Source organism: Epinephelus lanceolatus, chromosome 12 (genome assembly GCF_041903045.1).
Source record: "Epinephelus lanceolatus isolate andai-2023 chromosome 12, ASM4190304v1, whole genome shotgun sequence".
Taxonomy (NCBI): Eukaryota; Metazoa; Chordata; class Actinopteri; order Perciformes; family Serranidae; genus Epinephelus; species Epinephelus lanceolatus.
Window position 1 is genome coordinate 22,877,458 of NC_135745.1, and position 26,095 is coordinate 22,903,552.

Here is a 26,095-nt window from a genome sequence, read left to right on the forward strand (position 1 = left end):
CTGCCCAACACTGCTGGTGCAAGAAAAAAAATTGTGCACCCTGCTGGGAGGTTTCTATCTACCAGCACCAGAGGGTTTCCTGAGGTACATACAGTACATTCATGCACAGTATAATGAACAGGGGAAATGTTCGTCTAGGTTTACACAAAAAGTGAAATTGAAAATCACGTGATGGACTTGGGAGTTGTAATTCCACTGCCTGGCCCCTGAAAATTGGCTTTAAACCTTGGCACACTTCCTGGGGGTCTGCCTTACCCTCAGACACCCCTATGTTTGGGCTGAGCCCCCAGTGTTTCCTTCCTCCGCCCCTGCTGTGGTTCCTTTAGTAATATGAATGCAGGACTTTAACTGGTAATGGGGCAACTTCTATAGACCTAGTGTTGCTACTTTTATTTAAGTAAATGACAAGAATACTCTCTCGCCTCCTCTTGTGGTATTTCCTATGCTTTTGAGATTTTACTGTACACGACCAAAGGAAACAAAAACAAAAATAAAGTATAAAAGGTACTCACTTGTTAGAGGCGTTAGCGCCCTCTAAAGAATGTACTGTGCACACTTTTACCGGTGCAGATAATAGCTGTTGTTTGAAGACTAAAATATTTAAGATAACCGCCATGTTATGGTCCATAAACTATAGCTCAGTAACGTATTACTTTAGTTCACCTCCGTGTGTCTTTTGTTTCGGAGTTTTCGGCTGTCACAGGCAGACTCTGCCACACTCAAGATGGCGCCGTCTCTGTTCCTCCCGCTACGTCCGTACGTAAATCGATGCGTCAGTCGTGCGTGAAGTTGTGTTGACAGAAGCGGTAGGAGTTGTCAGCGGAACAGCAGCAGCAGCAAGCATCATCGGAGCCGAATGGAGTAATCACGAAGATATTATTCCAGACAGCGTCTCTGTTACCATTTAGAAACACTGTTTACACCGTTCAAACTTCGACACCATGGCAGACGACCAGTCCTCTCAATCCTGGTCCATCGACAGGGATGACTACGAACTCAATGAGGTGATAGGTGAGTAGTTTAGCATGCTAATGTTAGCATCCTAGCCTCCCCTGTCTGTACAGCGTTGTCCGCTGCTACTAGCTAACTAGCTAACTAGCATTGCATGTCTGTAGCTAACACAAGGCCAGTTATAACCCGTAGCTACATGACAGGAAGGCCAACAGCTCTGCAGAGTTTCCCTCTAAGCTAGGCCAAATTAATTAATTAGGTTTCGGCTAGTTGGCGAGCTAAAGTGAGGTGGCTGCCTAGCAAGTCGGCAAGAAGCTAAACGGCTAGCTAGCGCAAGTTAGCTTTCAGTGCGTGGAGGTTCGTCAGTTGTTGGAGAGGGTGGTGCTCTTTGCAGAAGGTATGACACGGATTATAGTGAGCCATTCATACTTTACTCTAGTCCAGGTAACGTGACTGATGACTGTAGTTGGTTTTAGATTGGTTCAGCAGTAATAAACTTCTTTTTAATGTGTTTAAAGCAACCAGTCTTGTCATTGGAGCAAACTAGGTTCAAAACCAAAGCTTCATCCTAGTATAACTAACATCTGAGGGACTGTTCTTTACTTATCACAGGAGGGAGGTGCCTGGGCTTTTAAAAAAAAAATAAATTATTGTTATTATTTTTACAAATATTTTTCCTAGGGCTGCACAATTATGGCCAAAATGATAATCACGTTTATTTTGATCGATATTGAGATCACAATTATTTCCCACAATTATTCATTGTTCTTAGGGACAGGGTATTTTCATGTTTTCATTGCACTTACACAATTAAATAAACAGAGCACTGCTTTCACTTAAATGTTGTACTACATTCTTGCTAATGTACTAATTTTTGCATCAAAATAGGACTTAAAATAAAGCTCTTCTTCACCTGAATTCAGTGCATCTCAGATGAACATTTAACTTTTTATTTTTACTTTGGTCATGGAACCGTGATGCATTGCAGCGTCTCTGCCGTGGACGTCTGAGTTGATGCTGGACAAGGACGGGAATTAATGGTTACGGTATTGGATCATTGGTGATGTTATTCCTCTCCGCCTTCATGCATTTTAGACGTCAGTGTCACAGTCGATCGTGTCCATTTACTTGTGGGAACCCAAAATCGTGATCATGCTTAATATTGATTAATTGTGCAGCCTTAATTTTTCCTCAAGCCTCCCTGAGTGACTGGTGGAGAATGCATGACCCTCCCTCCACCATAAATACGTTAATAGATTTTTAAAACTTACTTCAGTGTTTGAACGTTAAAAGCTAAAAGTCGATTTTGATGAAATATTGACGGAAGCGTTCATTGCACATGGGTCCAAGAACCGTCGAAAAATTTGAAAACCAAACAGTAATTTCTACATTTACAGTTTGTGGCTATGATAAATGGTTTAATTATGGCGATTTTTAAAGAAAACACGCTGTAAGTCTTCTTTAAAAATCTGTGGAAAAATAAATGAAAAAGACAACTATTTAACTTTGAATGCCCCTCCCCTAAGCTAGAATAAAAAACACAAGTCCCTCTGTAGTGCTTAAAAATTATGTGACATCCCTCCCCGTTTTTGCACACCTCCTCCTCCCTTATAAGTAATGAACAGTCCCTTAATAAAGCAGGTAGAGGAAGACAAACTCATGGGAGTTGTCATAGAAAATCCATTATCATGGGACAAACACACGCAGAATATGGTGTCTAAAATGGGGAACATTTTGTCTGTAATAAGGAGACGTGCAAAATATCTTACACAATAATCTATCAAACATTAATTCAAGCTTGGGTTTTGTCTTGCCTGGATTATTGTTCAGTAGTTTGGTCCAGTACCTTATTAGGCAATATAAGAAAATACTAACTGGTCCAGAAAGAAGCGGCATGTGTAGCTCTTCATTTTGGATTGAAAACAAATGTCACTAAAATGCATGGTTTGATTTGACTTTACCCAAAATCTTAAACCACATCAGTTTAACGTAAAGTAATATACAAGGCAGTGCAAGAGTGGAATTCATTTCCCAATCATATTTCACAAGAAAACAATAAACAGCGGGGGAAATAAGTATTCAGTACGTCAACATTATTTTCATTAAACATATTTCCAGTGCAGCTATTCACATGAAGTGTTCACCAGGCATTGATATAGCACAGTAAGATAAAGACATAACATTTCAATCCACAAAAAAGGGACATGAAATAAAGAGGAATAAAACAGGAAGAAGCATTGAACACGCCAGCTGTAATATATTTAACACTTGGTGGAGAAGCTTTAGTTTGCAATCCCTGCTCTTAAGATGCTTCCTGTTTAAAGAAATTAATCTCTCACAATGTTCAGATGGAGTTTTGGTCCGTTCCTCCGCAGTCTTTAAATCCAAAAGATTCTGAGGGCCTGCTGGTGAATCTTGATCTTCAGCTTCTTCCACACATGTTATATCATGTCTGTCAGTCTGGTGACTGACTGGGCTGTTCAGACACCTTTATTTACTTCCTCTGGAACCAGCTGAGAGTCGTCTTTGCAGTATGTTTTGTTATTGATTGTGGTCCTGTTGAAAGGTCCACCTGCGTCTCACTCACTGTCCTGGTGGATGGTAACAGCGTCTTCTCAAGAAATTCAATTTAATCCGCACCCATTAATAGAAGTCCCATGACCCGACCCGTACCCGTTCTTGAATTACAAATCCAGAGGTGGAAAAGTCTCTTTCACTGGCTGTGTTCTATGCCAGGATGGCGAAAACTTTCCACACAATCACTGCCAGGTTAGGAAACATTTTAGAACTCTCCTCCCACCACCATAAAATCCGCAAAGGATCCTCTTTGGATGTCTTGAACTCGATGTAGGCTGCCACCTCATCCATGGACTGCAAAGTTTCATGGCTGGAGTCGCCCGCGTCAGTGACGAATGTGACGACGGAGTCAGAGATTCAACTTGTGTCGTTGAATGTTCAAATAAAAGGAATTGCGGAATTGATAATAATGGTTTAGATGTCAAAATGTTACACACATACTGCACATTTTTTAATTTGTTTTATTCTGAAAAATAAAACATCTATTTTTGTTTTCACCAGCTGCCCGACTGTGTGTAGTTCATTTTTACCCATGCCTGTACCCATGAATTTATACACTCACATACATAACTCTCTATGCTACGCAACATTTGGAGAAACCTGTAGATTACTGGGAGAACAAAGTGTGTTCGGCCAAGATGACAATGCATACAAAACACAGATACACACAGGGATAGAGAATATAAGTGTAAGAATAAAAACACACAGCAGTGAAATGACAGTTTAGTCCCAGGACTACTACAGAGTTGGACCAATTCATGCTACATATTACAATAATGTATAATGCTGTAAATGACCTTAGTCCCTTATCTAGATTCTACTCAAATGTATCACCTTCTCACTTTACACACAAATGATTTGGTTGAGCTGTCATAGTCTGACCGCTGTCTCGGTTGTTCCTCAGGGAGCGGAGCCACTGCAGTTGTCCAGGCAGCATACTGCAAGCCAAGAAAGGAGAAGGTGGCCATCAAACGCATCAACCTGGAAAAGTGTCAAACTAGCATGGATGAGCTGCTGGTGAGAAACTGTAGCACCGTGCGGGCCAGTATCTGCAGTCCAGATGTTGTTAACGTCAGAGTGTGGGGAGTGGCGTGGGCTGGAGGGGTCAGATCAGTCAAGGACAGATCAGAAGTTTGATACCACAACAACCACAGAGTACTAACGCTGGGTAAAATACATTAAGACACACCATAAATGTGGATGAATAATATGTTCCTGAGCAACAGTGAAACAGTGAAATATGTCTTCTCTACATTATTTTACTGTTGAATGTTGATGTTCAAATGCAGCACAACACTCATTGCTCTGTTACAAAGCTCATTACCACCAAGTTATCTGGTGCAATCTGCCAGTCTGCCAGTCAAACTGCAGTAAACAATGGGTTCTCCATTTAACAGTAAAACAAAAATAAAAAGAAGTGATGATATGTCATAATAATCATGTTATTATTTACAAAGGATGATTTTATCGGCTTCAGAAAGCCTAGTAATAGGATATAGATGAATGTGCAACAGAAAGATTACATTTTGCAGAAAGAACATGCAGGATTTTGCCTTCTTGCACTTTCATCACCTGTGAAACTGCTTATAAGGAAAATCAGTCAGTGGTTTTTATGTTAGAATTTTTGTGATTCACCCATTTGATCAGCTGAGAAATCAGACTTTGGCTAACACTGTAGGGGCAATAGTGATAAAATCTGACCAGGTGTATCTGATTTTATACTACAATTTGGGTTGCACAATATGTAGGAAATATGTGATGTGATATAATGTTGAATATCGCAATAGCAGTATTACTAGGGATTAATACACATATCACAGTGTACTCAGCCCTGCCTTTTTCAGGGTTTCTCATTTTCCAGTCTTGGGAAAAGTCATTGAATTTTGTTGTGTGTAAATTACACATAACGTAACGTAACATAACATAACATAACATAACACACACGTTATGTGTAATGACAAAATTCATTTTTTTGTACCTGTTGATGTAATGTAGCTAAAATATAGGGCTGCCCCCTGAAAGTCGACCATTAGTCGACCAGAAAGGTCATTAGTTGGCAAGATTTCATTAGTCTATTAGGAGCTGCGCCTTGTCACAGTAAATCAAAACCTATATGACTGGACCATGTGGGAATTTAATTTGAAAGGACAAACTCAGGAAGTGGCCATGGTCAGCAGTCAGACAGGAGTCAGGTTAATTTCCAGGGCTGGTACCTGCAGTCATCACACAGGCTGGTTAATAACATGTCGGGCAGGAAATCCAAAGTGTGGGATCATTTTGAGAAGGTGAAGGATGAACCCAAGGTGATAGATAAACTCATCTTCATTGGTCGACTACAAACATGACGTATCATCTGAAACATGGAAGTAGCTACATGCCCATTAGCCACTTAGCACAATCATTACTGCTTTGCCGACAGCGTCATTAACAGGCGGCTTGCTCAGTGTGTGACGTGCACTTGTAGATAAAATATAGGCCTATATTAATGAAGGCTCATTAGTACGGTTTTGTATTTCTCTGTAATGTAGCACAGTGTTAACAATGTTACTGATACTATTCTTTCTCACACCTTCAACTCAAACTGTTGTGTTGCCCCGCCCAAAATATATAATTTAATAATTAAATTAAAGTCGTAAACATGTGGGCGACTAGTCGACTAATGGCCTTAAATGACGACTATTGGTCGACTAGGAAAATTCTGAGTCGGAGGCAGCCCTACTAAATATGAGTCCAAGTATGACAACATAATGTTTCTCCCTCCATGGATGCCAGTTAGCTGGAATTCTGTTTGAATAGTTTGATTTGTTTGATAAAGAGAAAATCATTAATACAGTGTAATTTAACATTCATTTATCCCAGATTTGCCAGATATGGGTGAGATGAGTGTGCAACAATGTGAGTGGTCTTGGAAATTATATCATGAGTCCTTGAAGTCATGGAAAAGTTTGGGAATTTTGTCTACAAAAATGTGTGGGAACCCTGAATTAAGTTCTCTGTTGGTATTGGTATCGCTGTAAAGATACTGGTGATAGTACAGGCATCATCATTTTTAAAATGGTACCCAGCCTGAGGGTTGTTTTTTTTTTTTTTTACAGGTCGTGTTATCTGTGAGATCCAGTATGACTGAGTTTGTCACTGTAAGGCATTTAGTTAGTGATTTGCTTTGTACCGCACCACCTCTGTGACCTTGTATCCCATATTTCCTTCTCCATGCAGAAAGAGATCCAGGCTATGAGTCAGTGCCACCACCCGAACATCGTGTCCTATTATACCTCCTTTGTGGTGAAGGATGAACTGTGGCTGGTCATGAAGCTGCTCAGTGGTGGTAAGTGCCCTCATGTTTGAACAAACTGCATCTGACTTGACTTGGCGAATTCTTATCTTCACCTTGACTTTGACTTGACTTTCCTTGTCCTTACATGTTTTCCTCAGTTAAGACTGGGCTTGAATTTTGACTGAATGTTTGGGTTAAGTTTGGGCTGTACCTGACTCAGAATTGTGTCAGTCGAATCAGATCACGTTCAGTGTGTCAGCAGCATTCATGTTATCTAGTAAACAAGCTATCCTGGCCCAGTGATAGGTTGTTGCTGTCTTTGACTTTATTCGTGGCAATTCTGGGTTTTAGTTTGATGATCTGTTTCTCTTACTCCTCGAGATAACGGGCCATATGAAGTCAATTTGACGAATCACTGGCATAGTTTTACTGCAGCGACAGTGGTTGATAACTTACATAACATCAACTAAAAATCTCTAAATCCTAAATTCATCCTGTTAAGTTCTTTGTTACGTCTCGTTGTTTCTCTGTGCCAGTAGCAGCAGTCAGTCTTGCCCTCTGCCTGTATTTCTGCAAGGGCTGTGCCAAATAATCCAAAGCTTTGACATTCAAATTCTTAACATTTAAATGCTGCTCAGCCTTTTTTACTGCAACATGCTGCGTCACTTGATTGAGGTAGGAGGAGCCGAGTTTAAATTCTAGTTTTTCTAACCTTGAGATTCTTGCCATGTTCTGTCAGCATGCCTTGTGACGAGCCTCTGCCTCTCTCTCAGGCTCAGTGCTGGACATCATCAAACATATCATCTCCCGTGGCGAGCACAAGACGGGCGTGTTGGATGAGGCTAGCATCGCCACCATCTTGAAAGAAGTCTTAGAGGGGCTGGAGTACCTTCACAAAAACGGGCAGATTCATCGGTGAGTTTCTGATAATGTGTCATGTCGATGACTTGTTGTCTTTGTACAATGTTTTCCTGGTAGCTGGTACGACCCATCATACACTGCTCCTGTCTCAGCTCACTGTGGCTCTAAACCTTTCATCTGTGCATACGAGCGCGTGGTTTGAACGAGACCGCACTCCTTCAATATTTGATACAGTGAAAATGCATAATTGACGAGGTTTGTTTTACATAAAAGTTCCTCTCAGGAACACTGTGAACCATGGCTGAGAAGAAAGGCCTCTGTATCCTCTCAGTGTGTATATGACAAGTGTGATTGTTTCAAATTAACAGGCTCATGTCTCTTACAAAGAGACTAAAGAAGACATCGTTAAAAATTAGCCATTTAAGATGTTATGTTTTGGATGTACTGCTACATTATTGTGATTTATCCCATTGGATAAGTTGAAGAGAATACTCATCTAATTAAAGTGAAAATAGACAACCTCTCATCTTTACCCCCCCAAGTTTCAAGTGGTATCATAGTCAGCAACAGGGCTCTTTTTCTCTTGTACTTATGAATGTAATAAAATCATAGATAATAATATTAGACTTTCTCATCATCTGTCATTTTTATGTGCAGGGTTGCAAAGATTCTGTCTTAATCTTTTATTACTTGTTATTTTAATTAGAGATGTACCAGTACCACTTTTTCCTTCCCGATACCGATTCCGATCCCTGAACCTTAGGTATCTGCCAATACAGACTACCGATCTGATACCAGCGCATAAAATAAAAATGGATGGGATATGAATTGTTGTATGTCTCAACTTCTAAAATTCTATGTAAAATATTAAGAAATGAATACATAATAGTAGAATTAATGCTGTGAAACTTTTTTTATTATTATTACCCAGTGTTGACACAGATCAAGACACAGGTTAAAGTGCAGCCACACAATTTGGTAAAAAAGACATTTTAAAGGCTACAGTAGAATGCTTTTTAAACTCCGCTCCATTTCGTTTGCCTGTAGCGTGCGTATGCGTATTGACGTGAGGCATTACGTTGTATCGGATTGGTCATAGGCTGTACTCGCCGATACCCGATACCGCAGTTTAGGCAGTATCGGAGGCATTTCCGATACTGGTATCGGTATCGGTACAACTCTAATTTGAATCTTCATTTTTTAATGATAAGGCATTTGTAATTCTTTAAATTTAATTACATTGGTATTTTTTAATAATGAATATACAGAGCAAGTTTATTCCAGGGATACAAAATAATATCGACACGTTATGTGTATCGGTGGATATTGGCTTTAAAATGAATCGGCCAACATGCTTTTTCTTATTTTGCATAATCAATGAATATTACATGTATTGAAAAGTATAGTATTTCATGTCTCCATCTGCTGGTGGGCCGTCATGATAAGAGTATGCATGCATAATATGATTCCACTACAGAAGAGACTTGATTATCACTAAGAGTAGGTAAGGAGAAAAGTGGATATATTGATATTGGTATTGGTTATCGGTCAAATTAGTTGTTACATATCGGCATTTTGGATATTGGCAAAAAATCCAATATCATGCATCCCTAGTTTAGACATTATCAGGGTTCCCATGGTCTTGGAAAACCTGGAGAAGTTATGGAATTCCACATTCTCATTTTTCAGGCCTGGAAAACTCACAGAATTAGTAAAATTCTTGAAAGTTTTAGCATAGAATTTTGCTGTGTGTGACAAAACCAATTGTGACATTAGTCTTCTGTGGATGAACTTCCATGTACTGGAACATAACTACAAATCTATTTTTTTGTAGCTGTTGACACAATGTTGCCCTAATAGACGTTAATGCGTGACGGAAATCTACCCACATTTAGTGCTTGGTGGGTTCTAATTTCAGACCCTTCTGATATGGAACCAATCATAATGCAGATGGTTTTATTATTCTGCAGCCATTAGTTTGTGCGATCAACATTTACTTCATGATGATGAGTCGAAGCAAAAAAACGTGTCTATTTCCACATCAAATATTTAATGTATCTGGAGAGTGTGAGCGGACAGTGTTTCAGTAGACAGAGAGCAGCTGCTGATGGAGCTCAGACGCCGAGGCTAACTCACTTACACCTAATCAGGAGATGGTAGAGGGAGAGGGGGAGGGAGGTGTGCAGGGCCAAGTTAATCCACTCCAGTTCTTTGTGCATAGTTTGCACTCGGTGTAGGCAAACAGAAATCAGGTGGATTAAAATGAGGCAGATCAAAGGTGCAGCTTTAACTTGTTTGGGCACCAGAGTAAACAGAGTCAGTGTGCACCACCTAACTACCACTCCTCTGTTGGTGCACTCACTGACTTGTGACCTCGTATCGTGTTTTAATCCTCCTCCTCTTCATGCACAGGGATCTGAAAGCTGGAAATATTCTCCTCGGGGACGACGGCTCGGTGCAAATTGCTGGTACGGTGTTTCAGCTTCCTCAGCTTTTTTTCCCCAGCATTTCTGCTTAGTTACAGTTTCGTGTCCCTCTGTGGACTGTTTCTGTTTAGATTTGTGTGTTTAAAAGTCTGATACATTATCTATCTAACAATAAAGTCCACATGGTTTGTTCCTATAATCATAAAATTACAGGTCTTTTTGCTTGACATTAGTTTGTCTAAATATTTAAGCCATTTAAATAGCTTCCCTTCTCTCTGTCATGTATTCCACATCCCACACACTCCCCAGACTTTGGTGTGAGTGCCTTTCTAGCAGCAGGAGGAGACATGACTAGGAACAAGGTTCGGAAGACGTTTGTGGGGACGCCATGCTGGATGGCGCCAGAGGTCATGGAGCAGGTAGGAAGCCTGTTTTGTGGATCTTTCTCTCCGTCTGTTTTCTCTCTGTAATGCCACGTGACTCTGATAAAAGCAAGCCTGGCGTTCACTTGGGTCTGTTTTTACTCCACAGGTCCGCGGATATGACTTCAAAGCCGACATCTGGAGTTTCGGGATAACAGCCATTGAACTGGCCACTGGGGCTGCACCATATCACAAATACCCACCGATGAAGGTAACTGTGTGCTCTTACTGCACGTCAGTGAGGAATCTAGTAGGGCTTTTCCAGTGGCACTTTTGGCCACACCATGTCAAACCATGACATGTTGATTTGCATTTCCATTACAAGTTTAAACATGCTAAATTTTGTAGTTGCAGTCTACTAATAAAACTCTCCACGGTGGTTACAAAAGCCCCAAAACCAGCCACAACTCAGTCCTGAGCAGAGTGACCATCTGCTATTGACCCAACAAAAGGGGGACCAAAAATGGGGACAGTATGGAATGGTTCCATCAACAACTTTTTACAGTGGAAACGTAAAAAAGCGTACTGAACTGAGCTGTACCTTACTGCTCAGTGGAAATGGAGCTTAAGTATCCTCATTGTCTTTTTCTCTGCTGCTTACCATACCATCTGCCTGCCTCTGCATGGTTTGATGGTGACACAGACATGCCATGGGAATTTCAAAATAAGGACATTTCTTGAAGACCTTGCATCAGTAATGTTTAATCGTTGTTCATTGAATCACAGGGTTCCTACGCAAGTATGGAAAGTATGGAAAAGTATGGAAATAAATTTGATCAATTTCCAGGTATTAAAAAGTATGGAAAATGAAAAATAAAGTATGGAAAAATATTTATGTTTCCAGACTATCATCACTGTTCTAAAATACTGTTTTGTAAAATAGAAAATTAGGTATTTCCAAAAATACGTGTTTCGTGTTTTATGCCGGGCCAAGCACAGTTTGTGTGAGAGCAAATGTCTCAGAAAACATCCCGCCCCTTTTACCTGATTAACAAGTGGTATGTCCAGTCCGCTGCCCCGTGACCCTCCTCCAGCCCCCCAGGTATCAAGTTTCACTCCAACACTGCACCTTCTACAAGAAGACGACTTTCACGTGGTTCACAATGGGTAGATGCAAGTTTTTGGATGGATGGCTTGACAATACCGTATATAAATACTGGTTGGCCAAGGATTCCCAATTCACACACAGAGCTAGATGCAAGCTTTGTGTGAAATCGTTTGACATCGCCAACATGGGGGAGAAGACGATTCTGAGCCACATGAAAGGAAAAAAAACACAGATGTCTCGTTACTGCATCACTTGCACCCAGAGTCCCAACCTTTTTGCCTCAGCCCAGACATTGAACTTACCTGAGTTACAATCGCCTATTAAGAATAATTAAATATGATGTGAAATATGATACACTGATATATTTACTCAGATGTTGCATATTCTGTGAAGAAAAAAAACGCAGAGAAGTCTGGAAATTAGGGTATGGAAAAAATTCCAAATGTGTAGGAACCCTGGAATCAATCCATCAACCCAGATCAATGGATGAAGTAATTTTGTTTATTTCATCAGAAAAAGACTGTATAAACATCTCTAACAAAACGAGTTAAGACAATTTTACGTTCTGTAGTTGCATCTGTTTCTGTCCAGCTGGTCTGCACAGAGTTGATTTTCTCTGACTGAAGCTTATCTCTGTGTGTCTGCAGGTGCTGATGCTGACTTTGCAGAATGACCCTCCCTGTCTGGAGACGGGCATCACGGACAAGGAGATGGTGAAGAAGTACGGAAAGTCCTTCAGGAAGATGCTCTCTCTGTGTTTACAGAAAGATCCAGAAAAAAGGTCAGTTGGTCCCCAAACCTTTTTGTTGCCTCGTGCCAGATTTAAGTTGTTCTTATTTTTATTTCCATCAGACTCTAAGTTGTGTCATGAATATAAAACAGATCTATTTGTCCCTTTCCTATTAAGGCCAACTGCTGCCGAGTTGCTGAAGCATAAATTCTTCACAAAAGCCAAAGTGAGCCTTTGAACACTTTCATTGAAATAAATAGAAACCACATTGATATTTTCTGTGTTTCAGAGAGAATTTTTTAGTGACAAATGTTTCTCTTTCTGTTACAGAACAACGAGTATTTGCAGGAGAGGCTTCTACAGAAGGGTCCAACAATAACGGAGCGATCCAAAAAGGTTTGATAGTCATTACTGATACACTGTTGGTGCACACTATTAGAAGATTTAATGTCTGTAGAATTGTGTTGCTCTGCACTGGTGCGCCGTCTTGTCTAGGGTGTGTCAAACTTTCTGCCTAATTCATGCTGCCAAGTATCAACTAGAAAGAGGTGATGAGCGTTTCATGCACTGTGCAGGTACGTCGTGTGCCCGGCTCAAGCGGTCGTCTCCACAAGACAGAGGACGGCGGTTGGGAGTGGAGCGACGATGAGCTGGACGAGGAGAGTGAGGAGGGCAAAGCTGCAGTCTTAGCTCTGCGGGTGAGACTCTGCATGCCTGTCAGTCTTGTCAATGTACTTTAGAAGGCCACTATACTGTGTTTCCTCTCTGCAGCCGACAGATGGTGCTGTTGGACTGTTACTCTGGACATTTCTTAGCCAAGCTGGAGTGTGTTTTTGTTAAGATGCTTTTGTCCGGCCTTAATGTCAGCTTAGTTCAAATGTAGGTTACTCAGTTAAATCATCAAAGATAAATTCGTTGCCAGATACCTAATGCTGATTTGGTGAGGTTTTGTCTTCTCAGAACAAAAGACAAACACTAAACAAAATTGAAACCCTTTTGTTGTTGCTCCCATTTTTCACAGACTCAAGTTAAATATCTAAGACTTTTTACGCACTCAAAAGTCTTATTTCTCTCAAATTGTAGTCACAAATTTGTCAACCCTATGACACCTGCTGGGCCGCTGGTGATCCCTGCCATCATTGCTTTCATTAAGAAGCTATAGTAGGTTTTTTTAAAGCATGATGATATAGATATAGATATAGAGACTAGAAGACCAAAGGAATCCAGTGGTACCAACCATGTCATGGCAGCTTTTCAGGAAAGGGGCTAAATAACGCTTCAAAATGAGGTAAAAATCAGGCAAGGGAGAAACAGCATGGCCATTTTCTAGAGGTCCCTCTGACCTCTCACCTCAAGATACCTGGATGGAAATGGGCTCTGTGGGTACCCTGAGTCTTTCCTGTACAGACATGACCACTTAGTGGTAGTCTTGTGCAGTTTTGTGAAAAAACAAAACAAAAAAAAAAAAACACCTTTTGTCTTTGAATATTTCTGATTACTGGTGTCCATGAACAGACTTGGAGTTGCATAATCTGTGTCTGACCGGAAAGCCAAGACTCTTGTGGATCCATTGAGCCCAATTTTATTCATGTGTGTTAGCCCCCATAGTAGCCATTTTACTGTAGTGAGACCATTTTTAAATGGACCTCTCTGTATAAAATTACCTGTAATGACCTCTAGGATAATCGCAGCCCCATGAAACTTCACAGCAACAAACTGCAGACCTCGGGGATTCAAAGGATGTGTGGCTTTCATAGGTACAATGACTATAGGGGCGTTTCTCAGTAGTTTACAGATCGCCAAAAAATGCAGTTCTTACAGAAGTTTCTAAATGTCTAAAGTGTGTGATACTGAATCACATCATGGATTTTTCTATGGCGTTCCTCAAGATCTTGGCGTCTTAATGTGGTATTTTGGTGGTATTTATTTATCACATCCAATCAAATTACAAATACCCAAGCTTTTTTTCAAGGAAAATCAAACAGATACTTTAATAATGATATGTTCTTTGTGTTTATGTGTTCCACTCTAGAAAGTGTTCATTTTTCTCCAGCATTAGAAATAGATCATCCGACTTTTAACTTGACCAAAAGCCATGTTTTATGTTACAAGAAATGTTTGTGTAAAATTATTCCTAACCCAATGTAATTGATGCTGGTTAAGGTTTTTTTCTTCAAACTTTGGTTATTGTAAAATTGACCTTGAATTTCATTATGAGTGGCATTAGAAAAGTCTTAAAAAGTCTTATATCATACATACCTGAAGCTGTAGGAAACCAGATTCACTGAAACAACATTGGAGATGTCTTATTGTAGTGAAATGAACATTCAGTTCACAGGCAGCAGCTCTGCTGGGCATTCCTGCTGTCTAGTTCAGTGGTGTTCATTTTGTCTTTAGTTTATCAGAGTGACTTTAGGTTCTTTTATCTCAGACATGTCAGGATATTACATACCTTGACTTGTTTCGGCGGAAACTTCCGCCTTCCTCAGAAGTGTCACTTGGTGGTGGTTGTGACGCGTCTTTATCAGCTGGTCTTTATCAGCTGATCTGTCAGTCAGCCACCTGCTGTCCGTCCGCCACCTCTCCAGGATGCTGCTCCAGGTGTGGGAGAGCATGTATGCCCCCTCGTCTCTGTTCATTGTCTCTGGACCACGTTTCCTTATTTCAATGGCCTCCCTGATCCAGCACCGGTATTAATACATGCATACGTGCTCTCCCACACCTGGAGCAGCATCCTGGAGAGGCGGCGGACGGACAGCAGGTGGCGTGACCGTCACGCCTCCCTAGGGTCGGCTGGTTGACAGATCAGCTGATAAAGACGCATCACAACCACCAAGTGACACTTCTGAGGAAGGCGGAAGTTTCCGCTGAAACATTTCAAGGTATGTAATATCCTAACATGTCTGAGATAAAAGAACTTAAAGTCACTATTCCTGCTGTCTGCATACCAACAGCATGTTGCCTCAAGACGTGTGACATCTGTGTCATTGTGTCATGTGACCAAACTGCAGATATTAGAGTGATCTTTTATTGTGACCATCCCGAGGCACACCTGTGTACTAATGATGCCGTTTAATCAGCGTCTTGTTATGCCACTCCTGTCAGGTGGATGGATTATCTCGGAAAAGGAGAAGTGCTCACTAACAGCCTAAATCCAAGACGAATAAGTAATTTTGTGCTGAAAAAGTCTGAGATCTTTAACTTAAACCTGTGAAAAATGGGAGCAAAAACAAAAGTCTTGCATTTAAATTTTTGTTCAGTGTAATTGTATAAAACATTAGGTTTTCCCAGGCCCAGGTAGATGCTCGGATCACCTTCAGATTATCCTCAAACGTGTGTTCATGTGTTGGTGTGGGATTTTACTGTCTGTTATCTTAACTGTGATTTCAGTTAAGCCCTGTGTTTAAAGTCACCTTGTGTCAAATTCCTTCAATCCTACAATACTCCCATCGGTCTGTGTATTGGGGGGAGGAGAATTGCATGTGTTTAATCCTGACAATCTGTCATGTCCATTCTGCAGTCCCCCAGAGTGAAGGACGGGTCCCAGAATATGGAGGTGAGTCCATTCGTAGTGGACATGACGTGAAAATCTTGATTTATTGTAATGCCTTGACAGAGTGATCTGCATGCCTGTCCTCTGTGTGTCCTCGTTTTTCCATTCATATCAAACTGAAAACAGCCGCTCATTTATTTGCAATCGCGTCTCTTAGCTTTTCCCACCAGCAGATGGCTCCACACAACATCTGCAGCCACCTGGTGCTGCACAGGAGAGCCCCGCGAACGTGGGCCAGACAGGAGAGGAAGCTCCACCGCAGGCTCCTGCTCAAACAGCGAGCCCCTTACATGTACCCACTGCTCAGGTAAAAACACATTCTTAATAGGGATATGTCAGTTCAATCACAGACATTGGTATCAGGGTCGATCAACACGATCTGATCATTTGTTTTATGTCAGCTGTCGCACAGGTGTTTAAACTTGTGAAGCTTTCATGCACAGCAATGTGTGCAGCCGCCAACTCTCCAACTCTCTGCTGTCTGTCTCAGTTCCACTCCAGGGGTGAAACACCACACACCATAAACATCTGCAAAATGCTGTATCACTTTGTTTACAATACTGAAGTTGCAAGCACTCATTTTATTTTAGCTCAGTGTGAGAGTGAGAGGCTTTTTGCTGTCATCTGTGGCAGAGGAGAGACAGACAGCAGAGCAGAGCTAACGACAGCCTCACTCACCACGCCACTGTAAGAGCAACAAAAGTCCCAGGAGCAAAAAGCCAGTAAGAGTAGAGTAGTATTATTATCACAATAAACACTCATTCAGGTAGGCTAACTTAGGCAAGGCTGCACCAATGCGACAAACACGCTTTTGAAGGGACAGAAATTCTCTTGAGACAGCGACAAGATGAAAGAGGGGGTTTATTTTATACTACATTATTTTGTAAAATCTAATAATAAATATAAAAAAAACATTAAGGAACATTTTTATTTATTTATTTATTTTATTTAACCAGGAAAACCCCTTGAGGTTAAAAATGTCGTTTATAAGAGTGTCCTGGCCGAGACAGGCAGCAACGTAGAACAAAAATACAAAAAGTATACAGCTCTAACACAAAAAATACAAAACACAAAATGAGATTACTACAAAGGAAAACGAAAAATTATGTGAATATATACTATAAGTGAACCATAAAACACACAAAAAAACAGGGGCCACTACACATGATCGCAAAGACCAGCTGAAATACATCCTAACATTGGTATATAAATGTACAAACTTGGGTCACTTTGACAGCACATAAATCACCTTGTATAGTCAATGTGGTCTAGCATCTTTACCTCCTTGTAATTCTCTGTCTGTTGTTAATGAGTGAAGCCTTAGCTTGACGCTCTAACGATCCCCTTCGTCATGATCCACACCAAAAAAAGATCCACTGGACCACTCGATAAAGTTGAATTTGGTACTGAAACAATTGCTCCGTTCCAAAATCTGAAATTACTCAAAAATGAGAGCTAAAGAAAGAGGTAAAAGATGTTAAAAAATTATGTGGCTCCTCTGTTCACTTGTCTAACTGCAGTTAACTCTCCCAAAACCAAAAACTCCCCCTACTGGTGAGAATGTAAAAAGGGCAATTAAAGGTACACAGCAACAATAATAGTACCCTAATCCTAATCTTAAAGCTTACACATGTAAATATACACAAGATTTTATGCATTTTAATTATCTACACATATTTTTATTAACTTACTGCATCACCATGAATATGGACTGTATCTACCTAGACCTGCAAATACTGTAATTGTGTTGTTTTACACATGAACTTAAATTATTGCACATCATTTAGAAGCTAAGCAGCCAAAACATCAATAAACTGCATTTAGGCTCCTACATGCACTCTAACCAGAGGTGTTGTTCAGTAAACACTTTGTTGTTGTGCTCTTTCAGGATCCAGCTGCAGCCAATGCCAGTGTTCCCATCAGCCTCGTCCTGAGACTGAGGAATCCCAAGAAGGAACTCAATGACATCCGATTTGAGTTCATGTCCGGCAGAGGTAGGATGCTTCCGCTGTGTCGGTGAAGACTCTCAGTCACCCAGGTCATGGTAATCCAAAGTGCTGTATCGTTGGCAACGTTTGAAGAGGCTTCTTCAGTTCATCAATTCAGTTCATAGCCTCTTGGCTGAGGGCTGAAACGTCTGCAAGAAACTCAAGCAAGTCCAGGTGGCAATGATACAGCACTTAGGATGCATCCGCTAGCTCTCATCGTGTTCTAAGAGGCTGCAGACTTTTGTCTAACTCCTCTGTCTCTCTGCTCCACGTCTGTCCTTAGATTCTGCTGACGGAGTTTCTCAGGAGTTGGTCTCAGCAGGTCTGGTCGACGGCAGGGACTTAGTCATTGGTAAGTGGGAGATAAAGCACTGCATGATGGGATACTTTCAGTGTGGAGTGAGTGTGGTTAAAACTTGTTCAGACAGGTAATCCGTCACAGTGAACATACTTCACGATTGTTTCTCAATATCTAGTTCATGATGTTCATTGTGATAGATGACTTATTCTCTGCAGGTGAACTGTTAATGCTGTACTGGAATGAGTGGGAACAAGGCAGAGTGTAATAAACGTGATTTGTAGTACAGATGCAGGAGCGGTATGATCTGAACGCAGCTGGTTTATGATGTCACAGTGTGCACGTACCTCTAAAACCAGTTTTATCCTGTTTTCACCGCTGATCACGATGGAAAAGTCCATTGCTCTTACATCAGCTCGTCACCTGACCTCTCACTTCCTTTTGTCTTCTGTCTAGTTGCTGCCAATTTGCAAAAGATTGTTGATGATCCTCATAATAACAAAAATGTGACCTTTAAATTGGTAAGTACACACACAGAAAAATGCATTAATTTCTTACATATACTTTTTACAGGTATTACTAGGGGTATAAATCATTATTTTTTTATCATGACATGATATTATATCAGTTCTTTGGACAACAGTATGATACTTGCTGACATCACAAAGTCTGTCACAGTTTCATTTTGATTTAATTCAGGCGCATGTAGTTGATATGAGACAATATCATATTGTCCGTTAAACATAGTAGGTTACAGAAGAAGCTGACACCCCTTTTTCTTTTTTTGCTTATTAATATGACAAATATAAATTCAACTTAAGGTAGCCGACAAGAATAATATAATCAATTGTTTTTTCAGTCCGCTAGATACATTTTGGGATTTATCTGGCTTCATATGAGCAGAGGAAATCTCTGCTTGGCGCTAGGCTAATTTATACAATGTAAAATGCCATAGGCTTGTGCTAATAAGGTTAGCATGTTATTTTTGTTTGGAAAAAATGTTTAGTATAAGACAGTTGTTTTGTCAGTGACTCTTGTGAGTTGTAACGGAGCCACATTATGTAACGTTACATTTGTTAAATTTCGTTGTTGTCCCTAGTTTTATATGAGAAGAGGAAAAGTCTGCTAGCTGCTAAGCTAATTTATACAATGTAAAATGCCATAGGCTTGTGCTAAAAACATAAGCATGTTGTATTTGTGGGGAAACTGTGTCCAGATAATTCAATTTGCAATTTTATTTATAAAGCCCAATATCATAAATCACAATTTGCCTCAGAGGGTTTTACAGCATACGACATCCCTCTGTCCTTTGGACCCTCACAGCATATAAGGTGTGTTTTAAATCAACTAAACTTTCCAGCACTTCAGAGAAACCCCACCGCCGACGAGTGTTTTGGAGGTGTACGTAACTGCAGTGTCACAGACAGACCGAGTTAAAATGCTCACAACAGCGTAGGCGACGTTCGTAGGGTCTGCTTCACAACTATAAATCCCGCTTAATTGTTACACCGCTAGTTTTCGTAAGATCACTTTCTATTTTCATAGATTTAAAATAGCACAGTTTATGATGTTCCTTCTCTTCCAGGCATCTGGCGTGGAGGAGTCTGAAATTCCTGACGATGTTAAACTCATCGGATTTGCGCAGCTCAGCATCAGCTAAGTCCAGCAGAGCCATCAGCAGAGGACAGAAACTAATGGTATTGCACAGCTGCATTGTAGTCAATTCCAAGAAACCACTACTGCCAAAGAGAGGAGGAGGAAGATGATGAGGAGAAGGAGGATGAGGAGGGGACAGGAAACTGGCAGGAGTGTGACACTACTGCAGGATGCATGAGGACCACATTGAGAGGGGGCTCAGTTCATTACAGGAATCACACTTGAAACGTTTACAGTGCGCTTATACAGTAAATGGGAGAAGTGATGCAATCAACTATATCAACTCCTAGTTTTTTTTTTTTGTTTTGTTTTTCTTCCTCTTCATACATAAGCACAATCCAAACCATCTCCTGCCAGTACTGGAAGTGATTGCCTTTTTTTGTTTTGTTTTGTTTTAATCAACTGTGCCACAAAACTCACAAGAGTGTCGTGCCACCTTTATACGGCACTTTATGCTACACTGAAATTGAAAAGTGTAAATTCAGCCTTAGTTAGTCAAACTTTAGATTTTACCAGAGTGTTTGGTGAACAAAAAAAGAGTCTCTCTCTGTGATTATTAGGTGTATTCTATATACGCCTGTCTAAGAAATCAATCTCCCGTAACACTGACACAACTTAAAAACACACTGTAGCGTAGTTTTGTAATTCTGTAAATTCAGATGGATTTTTACTGAGGATAGAAATCAATTACCAGATTCCTGTCAAAGGCAGCCCAAGGCGTGTGGTGTGGTGGTTTAGTCCAAACATAACCAAAGAGTTTAGGCTCTGACTGCACTGCTGCAACCATTCAAACACACAAATCGACTGTAACTGCTCTGTCCTGGAATAACCGCAGTTACTTATCGATGGCATTTTTCAAAGGTTTTCAAAGACAGGATTATTTTCACAGATTGAGACCTGCCTAATATTCTTCTACTATGCAATAGGTGTTTTCTTTTCACAGCGTGTGACCGCTGGTTTCTAATAATGTTTCTCTTGGGTTGAATAGATTTGTCTTTTTTTGGGCTTGTACATCGCTGGAAGTTCCTGAAGTCGACCAGCAGCTTTAGGAACCTACAGTGAGAATTTCTCCTCACAGGCAAAGTGAACATTTAACACGGCTACAGACAGACACAGGTAATAATTGCATGTTTCTATGTCACTGTGTAGAAAGGTCGTTCACCACAACTGATCCAACAGCTGCGAGGTGTGCACGCCCAAAAACTGAGAATGTACAACCAGAGTGAAATGAAAGTTTAAAGGGGCAGTTCACCCAAATTTCTAAAAGGGAAAAAAAAAAAAAGATTTTGTCACTTGCCTTTAGTCGTGTTTGGCAGTTTTGGTCGTATTTGGTTTTGAGTCCTTTGTCTCTGAGATTTCTGCCTCCAACTTAATAACAATGGAAGTCAATGGAATGTTATTTGTTGCCATATTAGCAGCCAGACCAAAATAAATTGGAAACTATTGGATAGATTGCCATTATATCAACTGCGCTATTCAAAGTCCCTGAAGGATAAATTCTTCTCATTTTGGCGATTTCTTAAATTTTCACTTTCAGTCTGGCTCATGATCCAATATCCTCAAAGCTAATATTTCCATCGGCCTCAGCTGTACTTTGCTAGAGCTGCAATGATAAGTTGATTGGCAAAAACAAAATAAATTGGCAACAATTTTGATTATTGAATAATTGATTTAGTTGGGTTTTTTAAGCAGAAAAGCCAAAAATGTTCTAGTTTCTTGCATCTTATGCTTTTCTTTGTCCTACATTATGATTAATAGTTTTGAATCTTTGAACTGTTGGTCGGATAAAACAAAATCTCTCTGAACAAATTGCAAAAAATAAGCGGTTTGGTTTCCGTTTGTTGTCACGTTCAAATGGGCAGGTTAACAGTTCGCTCGGAGGGGCAGACACATGGGCTGAAATACTGTCTTGAAACCGACTGGCTAAAGTCCGATGACAATGTAGCTTCCTATAAGTGTTTGTTAGTTACAGAAATTAACTGAAATAACCAGTGGAAGATGAAGTCTTGGCCCGAATATCCACTAGTTACTCCGGATCAGCCTGAAATACTGGCCCTCGCCTGGGTTACGAGACTGGATAACATACAGTTTGAAGACCGAAATAACACGGGGCATGTTTCACTACTTTGACATTTTATTGAAGAAATGAATGGGCCGATTTATCGATAACAAAAATAATCGTTACTTGCAGCCCTAGTGTGTAATGCCAATTAGTTAATCTCAGCATCCTAACACACTTAACTTCCATTTAATCTGCTAAACATCTGCATGTTAGCATTGCTATTAACTTGTTAGCATGCCGACGTTAGCCTTTAGCTCAGTACAGCCTCATAGAGCTGCTGACCACGAACAACGAAACAAAATTCCTTTACCTCCATTGTATCAAGAGGCAGCAGGAATCCTAAAACCTGAGTAAATAACACCAAAATTATCTGCATGTCCTGACACCACCAGTCAGTCCCTCCAGGATTTCGCAGGCTTTTTGGGGGGAATTATTGCAGCCTAAGATGCCCGACTACATGGCAGCTTTTCTAAAAGAGCTTTTCGGTGTTTTTTTTGCGATTAAATTGCGGGAGTAGATTGTAAAACTAGTCGTAAATTTTAGTACAATTCATTAAGGCAACTTGCACCAGTGAGAATAAAACCGCACTGCTCTGAGTTTGTGATTTATACTACACATGTTATCACTAACCTGCCAATACAAACTCACCATGATTCTTTGAACATGTACAATTTATCTGGATGCAGCAGCCTTTGTCATGTTGTTTCGTCCTGTCTGTTGTCGACACATTTCTAGAATCAATTTGTCAAAGGATGTCGTTTATGTTCCACCTCAACGTTGCACACGATGCAAAACAGCTTAAACCTGCTCTCTTGCAGAACGTCAGCCGTGCACAACCTTAAGCAGTAATGTGAAAAAAGTACAGATAGTCGAATACAATCTTTACTGATTGCGATACCTGAACTTTCATATTGGCTGATACCGAATACTGGGGATGCACGATGTTGGATTTCTTGCGGATATCTGATATGCCGATATGTAACGACTCATTTGTCCGATAACTGATACCGATGTTGATATATCCACTTTTTTCTCCACCTAATTTTAGTGATCAAGTCTCTTCTGCAGTGGAATAATCATCATATTATGCATGCATACTCTTATCATGATGGCCCACCAGCAGATGGAGACATGAAATGCAGTAGTTTTCAGTGTATGTAAAATTAGAAAAAAACATGTCGGCCAATTCTGATATTTCATTTTAAAGCCAATATTGGCCGATAAGTTGACGTGCCGATATTATCATGCATTCCTACGGAGTACCAATCCAATACCGTGGTATACTGCTGACCCTGTATGGGTGTGAAATAACTGCTATCGTTGTGTTTACTATCAGGTTAAACCCGAAAACACAAACAAACGCATACAGAGAATAAATGCCTGCCACTTTATTTTATTATCTAGTTTGACTGTCAGTCAAAAAATAATAATACAGTCTTAGTTATAAATAACATTTCCTTTAAATAACTTACATTGCAGCAACACTTGTAGTGCAGCACCAGCTGAACGTTCAGGGAATCAATTCTTCTTCGCTGCTTTAAAAAAAAGTAGTTGCCAGTGGCTGTTCAGCGCAACTTGTTGTGTAGGCTACCGTTTTAGAGCAACAAGGAAGAATTGATATCTGGGTGTGAAACTGCTTCAGAGTTTATTAATAAATTGTGTGAAATTATCAAATCGAATTATCGTATACTTGCAGATACCTGATCGGGCTTTGGGAAGTAGGCTTATCCGATACTGATATTGGAACAACTCCAGAAACAAAAGTGATTTTGTTGACGTGCGGTGGACTGCTATGATTGGCAGAGCTCACAAAGGAAGTTGTGGTGAATGGATAAAATTTCAAGGTCTTGCAGAATTCACAGATATTGGTTGAATTTGCTTTAATTGTTGCCCACCACAGCACTTTGGCAACAATAGGCTTATCACACATTGGGTGAAGTGCTCCTTTAAACTTTACCAGAAGCCAGTTATTATTACTTAAGTTTTTGTGTCACTAGGCAAGTTGTTTTGACAGTACTGTAGTCTCTTTGCTTTCTAAACACTCACCAACAAATCACTGTCGTCACTCCCTGTGTAGCTGGTTGTTTTGTACCACGTGCAAAGGGCTGCGAAAAAAAAGCTCCTAGTTCAGGTACTGATGTAAATGGTGTATGTAAAGATGTTGTAAATGTACGTATGATGGCAACTCCATGCACTGTCACGCAAACATCATGAGGTTTGTATGTAACAATGTAGATGCATTGACTGTTTTAAGTGTACATGTCAGATAAAAGTAACATTTTACTTGTAAATATAGCTTAAGGCGGACTGAGGCTCATCATGTTCAGTACACAGAGTTTAAATTGTTTTGTAGTGTTTTCCACTGTTGGCCTTTGTCGGAGCGTCACTAATCATGCACAAATGATTTGTCCAATTGGCACCTTATTGATATGTTAACATGCGTATTTTCGGGGTTACATGGGGCTTGTAGTCACACTCTGTGCTTTGTCATGATATGCAGTTTTCTCACTGAAACCTGTCCGAGGCTAACGGATAAAATGTCATTTCAATAAGACAAGCGGCACAGGTTACACTTCTCTCTCCCCGTGTGCGTGTGATTTTGGTGATAAAATGATTGATCATCGAAGGCTTTGAGCTGAAAGTCACATAGATTTTTTTTTTTTTTTTTAAATTTCTTTCCCTTTTTATTGTTTACTCATCAGAAAAACATCATTCTGCCTCCACGGAGACACTGAATGATTAGTATTAATTTTAGCACTTGATTGGCAAGTAAATTTTTCTTTTTTTTTTTTTATTTTTACACATCATTACGTATATTTTTAAAATATGGTTGATTATAAGATGTGTACATCAACACGTGCATAATTTGAAGTGGAAATTTTGTGATGACTTACAAGAGATTCCTCGACATGTATAGATTATTGGAAAATGTCAACACATGCAAATGATTTTTAGTAGCTGAATAAAGTCACATGATGGAATTCAACGAGTGAGGACAATGTTTAATTGAAATGTCATGAATTAAAGGAACAGTTCACCCCAAAATCAAAAGTGCATACACTGCTCAAAAAATAAGGGAACACTTAATGGTGACAGTGTAACACCAAAATCAATTAAACTACAGGGATATCAATCCGTCCATTTAGGAAGCACAAGTGATTGTGAATCAGTTTCAGCTGTTTAGGTACAAATTAAAGTGACAACAGGTGCAATGGAGAGGCAAAGGCAAGACAACCTCCAAAAAAGGAATGGTTTTACATGTGGTGGCCACAGACAGTTGCTCTCTCCTTATCCCTCCTGACTGATTCTTCTCTAGTTTTGTCTGCTAGTGTCCTTGTCACTGCATGAGGCAGTACCTGCAGCCCAATCAGGTTGCACAGGTAGTCCAGCTCCTCCAGGATGGCACATCCATAGGTGCAAGAAGAGCACAGTCTTAAGAGCATGAAGGAGATACCAGGAGATGGGCCATTACACAAGGAGAGCTGGACACGGCCGTAGAAAGGCATCAACCCAGCAGCAGGACCAGTATCTGCTCCTTTGTGTGAGGAGGAACAAGAGGAGCACTGCAAGAGCCCTGCAAAATGAGCTCCAGCAGGCTACTGGTGTGCATGTTTTGGACCAAACTGTCAGAAACAGACTCCACAAGGGTGGCATGAGGGCCCGATGTCCCCTAGTGTGACCTGTGGTCACAGCCCAGCACCGTGCAGTTCAATTAACATTCATCAGAGAACACCAGAATTGGCAGGTCTGCCACTGGTGCCCCGTTCTCTTCACAGATGAGAGCATGTTCACACTGAGCACATGTGACAGGCGTGGTGACAGTATGCTGCCTGTAACATCATCCAGCATTAGTGGTTTGGCAGTGGGTGAGTGATGGTCTGGGGAGGCATATCCTTGGAGGGTCGCACAGACCTCCATGTCATAGCCAACAGTACCCTGACTGGTGTTAGGCACCTGGATGAAACCCTCAAAGTGATTGTCAGACTTTACGCTGGTGCAGTGGGTCCTGGGTTCCTCCTGATGCAGGACGATACCCAGCCTCATGAGGGATGATGAAGGCACTGATGCCATTGACTGGTTCTCTAGTTCCTCTGACCTAAATCCAATTGAGCACCTATGGGACTTTATGTATTGTGCATCCGATGCCACCAAGTACCACCACAGACTGTCCAGGAGCTCACTGATGCCCTGATCCAGGTCTGCCAGAGCTCTACAAAATGACCTCCAGTGGGCTACTTGTGTGCATGTT

The 26,095-nt window shown here is 40.6% G+C and overlaps 1 protein-coding gene across 2 annotated transcripts; it reads left to right on the top strand.

Moving 5' to 3' along the window:
* The first annotated feature begins 786 nt into the window (after positions 1-786).
* Positions 787-24,827, top strand: LOC117271834 (serine/threonine-protein kinase OSR1-like). Of its 2 annotated transcripts, XM_033650286.2 has the most exons (17): positions 788-1,011; positions 4,433-4,545; positions 6,745-6,853; positions 7,576-7,717; positions 10,076-10,131; positions 10,399-10,508; positions 10,621-10,722; positions 12,207-12,340; positions 12,467-12,515; positions 12,620-12,685; positions 12,865-12,987; positions 15,810-15,845; positions 16,000-16,149; positions 17,731-17,836; positions 18,114-18,182; positions 18,585-18,649; positions 19,714-24,827. In XM_033650286.2, exons 1-17 carry the CDS (start codon positions 942-944, stop codon positions 19,786-19,788), a joined length of 1,575 nt encoding a protein of 524 aa, XP_033506177.1. In that variant the 5' UTR covers positions 788-941; the 3' UTR covers positions 19,789-24,827. The 2 variants fall into 2 exon arrangements, with proteins under 2 accessions (XP_078029242.1, XP_033506177.1); XM_078173116.1 differs by lacking the exon at positions 15,810-15,845 and having other exon boundaries at positions 787-1,011.
* The last annotated feature ends 1,268 nt before the right edge of the window (positions 24,828-26,095 follow it).

Excerpts from the sequence above, each read along its gene's own strand:
- LOC117271834 (XM_033650286.2), top strand. The coding sequence starts at position 942 with ATGGCAGACGACCAGTCCTCTCAATCCTGGTCCATCGACAGGGATGAC. Across the intron at positions 7,718-10,075 it reads AAAAACGGGCAGATTCATCG|GGATCTGAAAGCTGGAAATA; the intron begins GTGAGTTTCTGA and ends CTTCATGCACAG. Across the intron at positions 12,988-15,809 it reads CTGCAGTCTTAGCTCTGCGG|TCCCCCAGAGTGAAGGACGG; the intron begins GTGAGACTCTGC and ends TCCATTCTGCAG.